Genomic DNA, 5,154 nt, shown 5'->3' on the forward strand with positions numbered 1-5,154 from the left:
CATATTGTATGGCTCTCATGGAATTACATTTTAAAATATGTGGCGTTTATGGCTCTCTCAGCCAAAAAGGTTCCTGACCCCTGATCTAGCACAAGGACTTGGTGCCACCTACTGCTCAACTGCTGTACTACAGCTGATTCACTCCCATATAGTTTCCTTGCAGTATCCTGCCAATACTGTCATGGTCAGATAGTGGTCTGTGAATGCTCACTAATAAGGCACTTCCCAGCATCTACTAGGTCAGTAAGCAGGCTCCTCTTTAGCCTGGATATCTGGCACCAAGGCAATTGCCTATCTGCAACACAGTATCAAATATTCACCGAGCTGGCCCAAATCTCTTTTTTTTTTTTTGGCAGCATGAGGAAAAAATGCCCCTAATTTGCCCATCTCCAGAGAACAGGCCTAAGGCTTATGTACTCAGCTCTCCTGAGATAAACGCAAAGAAACTGTCATCCTCCAATCATCAAGGGATTTCCAGACTTTACAATGAACGCAAGCACAGCAGCAGTGCTGATGGACAGTACCACAAGGGCTGAATCCCTTTTTCTTCTTCCTTGAACTTTGCCTGTAAACACAGAATTGTTTATTGTTCATTTGGCTTGAGGTAGTACCTTTTTAAAGCACCAATTCTGCTCATCTACAGAGGAGCAACTGATTTAACTGCTCTCACTTCTAGGACGAGAGCCAAAGATGTCAAATGCTTCAGCTGCAGTTTTTACTGATTTGTATAAGACCAACTTTTAGCCAGTTCCAAAACACATCAGCAATTGTCACATTCTAATAGCTGCTGAACAGCAACTTTGAACAAATATAACCCCCACAAGTGCCTTGATAGCAGGAAAAATGGTACAGAGGTTGCTGGAACAGCTCCCCTATAAGGAAAGACTAAAGAGGTTAGTACTTTTCAGCTTGGAGAAGAGACGGCTGAGGGGGGATATGATAGAGGTGTTTAAAATCATGAGAGGACTAGAATGGGTAATTGTGAATCAGTTATTTACTCTTTCAGATAATAGAAGGACTAAGGGCCACTCCATGAAGTTAGCATGTGGCACATTTAAAACTAATCTGATAAAATTCTTTTTCACTCTACACACAATTAAGCTCTGGAATTTGTTGCCAGAGGATGTGGTTAGTGCAGTTAATGTAGCTGGGTTTAAAAAAGTTTTTGATAAGTTCTTGGAGAAGTCTATTATCTGCTATTAATCAAGTTGACTTAGAGAACAGCCTCTGCTATTACTAGCATCAGTAGCATGGGATATACTTAGTTTTTGGGTACTTGTAGCCTGGATTAGCCACTGTTGAATCATGCTATATGTATTATTTTGGTAAAATGTGTACTTTTGTATTTTTATGTTGTAGGTTAATATTTTTTTTCTTTGTTTTCTGTATTTTTATCATTATTATTCCACCTTGAATCTGGAGGGGACGGTAAACAAATACTTTTAAAACAATCAATCTGAATATGATTTTTTACATATGGTGGAGAATTTGGGTACCCGGTATACAGTCTGCAGCACAGTGCTGGGGGAGAACATCGTTAGCACAGTTAAATTAAGTGAGGCTACAACAGACAAGAGCAGTCTATGGAGAAAACATAATGCTCTTAGCATTACGTCACTTAACACAACAGAACAGTCAGCTTGTTGGAAGATGCAAGTATGTGGAACATCACTCCCTGAAGGAATGAACAGTGTGATCCTGAGCATTCATTGGCCTTAGGAAAGGATTATCTCTTATTGGAATATTTGCTTGCTTTTTTATTTTCCTGCACAATGCTTATTTTTGGCTGCTAAAACTGTACTTGCTTCCTACAACCCTGGGTAGGTTTGGTGGACAGACTTTATTGCAGTTTACCAGTAACTTGGCTTTACTAGCACATCACAAATACATACTTTAGTATGGCCAGTTAATGCACAATTGTTCTAACTAGAAATATATAAAAAATAATATTCAGATGGATTTTCACTTGCATTTAAAGTTTTGGATGTAAACTGTACATCACATTCCTTCTAGTATCTCCCCTGTTTTCCTCACTCCTGAGATACTCTCCAAAGCACAGCTGGACAGCTGCAACCAACTCTGGATCTGTTTATGCCTTCTTTGCAGCCTTTTGGCTCCTGCCGGGATGAGCCAGAGCCTGTTTCTGTCTCCTCTGGAGCTGCTACTCCGATGGGCCTAGGCTCTCAGTTGCCGGCCCGCTCCTCCTCCTGCCTCTTCCGGAGCTCCTGCGTTCGCTTTTCCTGCCGTTCCTGCATGCAGGCCTTGAAGCGCTGCACGTGCTGTTGACACTTCCTCCAGTCCCGGTGCTCGGACATGCACTCCTGCAAGACAGAGTGAAAAGCTGCACAGCCGCTGCGGGAGATCATCTGGTCCAAGGGGTCCTCCTCCTCCTCTTCTGCCTTTCTGGTCCAGTTGTGGCCCTGCGGGTTAGGGAAAGACATCCCTCCCGAGCTCTGAATTTAAAAGGAGAAAAGAAACATCAGCAGCTGTGTGTTAGAGCAGCGCGGAGGGAGCTCCTGATCCTCGCTATCTCCAATACATAAAAGGAGGTAACATCAACAACTGAATAAAAAGAGATAACGCCAGAACCTCTCTAATTTGGCTGCAAGACTTTGCCCAGGATCCTAGAGGTGAAACCGAAAGCGGACGCCTAAGAACACGTACAGCGAACGAATTTTACGGAAATGAACATGGCTCTTTCTCGCCCTCTCACTCTTTCTCTGGACAGCTCCAGCACCCACCGTCGGTCTGTACCTGCAGTCTCCAATCTCTTTACTGACGGCGGGAGTTCTATCGGTTGGCTTCCCGGCGCTTTTGCGGGGTAAAGTGCGATCGCTTCCGGGTTGCAGCTGCCAGCCAGCGTTCCAAATTTAGCTACTCGTTTTCCCCTTATGTGGGATTTTTTTTCTGCGGGCTGGGAGAGTTTTGGACTGGGCAACCGAGCCCCAAGCAGTAGAAATCTTCTGCTGCAGGCAGCCAAGCCAGCAGTCGTGGGATGATGACTCATAGGCAGCAGCAGTGTTGCCAGGTTTTCATGAAAGAACAAGCACTTTTTTCCAAAAAACATGCCCAAAAAAAGCCCAAAACACGCGAGATTGAAACTTTTTATTTTTTATAGCATTTAACGCCCTCGCATACTCATTTCTCTCTCCCCACCCCCTTCCGAGCACATCTCTGGCCCCCCACACACTGATTCTCCCCTCCCCACCGAGCACATCTATGGCCTCCACACTCTCATTCCCCTCTCCCCACCCCCCTCCGAGCACATCTCTGGCCTCCACACACTCATTCCCCTCTCCCCCCCCCCCTCCGAGCACATCTCTGGCCTCCACACACTCATTCCCCTCTCCCCACCCCCCTCCGAGCACATCTCTGGCCTCCACACACTCATTCCCCTCTCCCCACCGAGCACATCTCTGGCCTCCACACACTCATTCCCCTCTCCCCACCCCCCTCCGACCACATCTCTGGCCCCACACACGCTGATTCCCCCCTGTGAGCACATCTCTGGCCCCACACACGCTGATTCCCCCCTCTGAGCACATCTCTGGCCCCACACACGCTGATTCTCCCCTCTGAGCACATCTCTGGCCCCACACACGCTGATTCCTCCCTCTGAGCACATCTCTGGCCCCCACACACGCTGATTCCCCCCTCTGAGCACATCTCTGGCCCCACACACGCTGATTCCCCCCTCTGAGCACATCTCTGGCCCCACACACGCTGATTCCCCTCTCTGAACACATCTCTGGCCCCACACACGCTGATTCCACCCTCTGAGCACATCTCTGGCCCCACACACGCTGATTCCACCCTCTGAGCACATCTCTGGCCCCACACACGCTGATTCCACCCTCTGAGCACATCTCTGGCCCCACACACGCTGATTCCCCCCTCGGAGCACATCGCTGGCCCCACACACACTGATACCCCCCTCTGAGCACATCTCTGGCCCCACACACACTGATTTCCCCCCTCTGAGCACATCTCTGGCCCCACACACACTGATTCCCCTCTCTGAGCACATCTCTGGCCCCACACACACTGATTCCCCCCCTCGGAGCACATCGCTGGCCCCACACACACTGATACCCCCCTCTGAGCACATCTCTGGCCCCACACACACTGATTTCCCCCCTCTGAGCACATCTCTGGCCCCACACACCCTGATTCCCCTCTCTGAGCACATCTCTGGCCCCACACACACTGATTCCCCCCCTCGGAGCACATCTCTGGCCCTTACATACTGATTCCCCCCTCTAAGCACATCTCTGGCCCCCACACTCTCATTCCCCCCTCCCTAACCCCTCCGAGCACATCTCTGGCCCCCACACTCTCATTTCCCCCTCCCAACATACTAACTCCTTCCCTCCTGATACCTGGCTGTAGCTGCACACTCTGGATTCTTTTGCTGTTGCGCTCTAACGCTGTGCTGCTGGCCTTCCCGTTCCGCCCACGTGCGATGCTGTGCTGGCTGGGTCTGCCCACAAAATGTGTCGTGTGAATCAACAAGGCTTGCAGCTCCTGCTCTGATTGGCTTACTGCTGCAATATAGGGATAGGGTGCGCCTGCTATGGACAAGTTTCATCGCAGCAGCAGCCAATCACTGTAACATGATTCAGCGCACAAGTCCCGCCCAACAAGCCCCAAAAAAAGCGACTGGCAGAAAAAATAGCCCAATTAAAAGCAACCGTCGAATCGGAAAAAAAACCGCGAATGACTACAAAAAGAAGTCCAATCTCGCGGTAAATAAGCGAGGTTAGCAACACTGGGCAGCAGCCAATCAGACGCGGCAGGAACAGCAGAGCCAAGGTAGGAGGCAGTTCTCGCTGCAGACAGCCTAGGCAGAAGTCGCGGGATGATGACTCATAGGCAGCAGCCAATCTGACGCTACAGGAACAGCAGAGCCAAGGTAGGAGGCAGTTCTCGCTGCAGACAGCCTAGGCAGAAGTCGCGGGATGATGACTCATAGGCAACTACCAATCAGAGCCTGCAGGGTACAGTGACAGTTGCTGGCGACAGCTTGCAGAGCTCGGAAGGGGAAGTGGGGCATGCGGTCATAGAGAGGGAGGGCTCTGTTCAGAGCGCAGTTTACTTACTTTTCTAGCAAGGATTAAGATTTAAATAAAACTCAAACCTGGAAGGTAAATTTCT

General features: G+C 49.2%; 1 protein-coding gene across 2 annotated transcripts; it reads right to left on the minus strand.

Moving 5' to 3' along the window:
* Positions 1-1,180: 1,180 nt before the first annotated feature.
* On the minus strand, positions 1,181-4,525 carry LOC115091853 (cytochrome c oxidase assembly factor 4 homolog, mitochondrial). 2 transcript variants are annotated; one of them, XM_029602116.1, is made up of 2 exons: positions 4,380-4,525; positions 1,181-2,453 (listed from the first exon to the last, which is right to left on the minus strand). In XM_029602116.1, exon 2 carries the CDS (start codon positions 2,439-2,441, stop codon positions 2,184-2,186), a length of 258 nt encoding a protein of 85 aa, XP_029457976.1. In that variant the 5' UTR covers positions 2,442-2,453; positions 4,380-4,525; the 3' UTR covers positions 1,181-2,183. The 2 variants fall into 2 exon arrangements, with proteins under 2 accessions (XP_029457976.1, XP_029457977.1); XM_029602117.1 differs by lacking the exon at positions 4,380-4,525 and adding an exon at positions 2,755-3,045.
* Positions 4,526-5,154: the final 629 nt, after the last annotated feature.

The sequence above is a fragment of the Rhinatrema bivittatum genome, chromosome 5 (assembly GCF_901001135.1).
Source record: "Rhinatrema bivittatum chromosome 5, aRhiBiv1.1, whole genome shotgun sequence".
NCBI lineage: Eukaryota > Metazoa > Chordata > Amphibia > Gymnophiona > Rhinatrematidae > Rhinatrema > Rhinatrema bivittatum.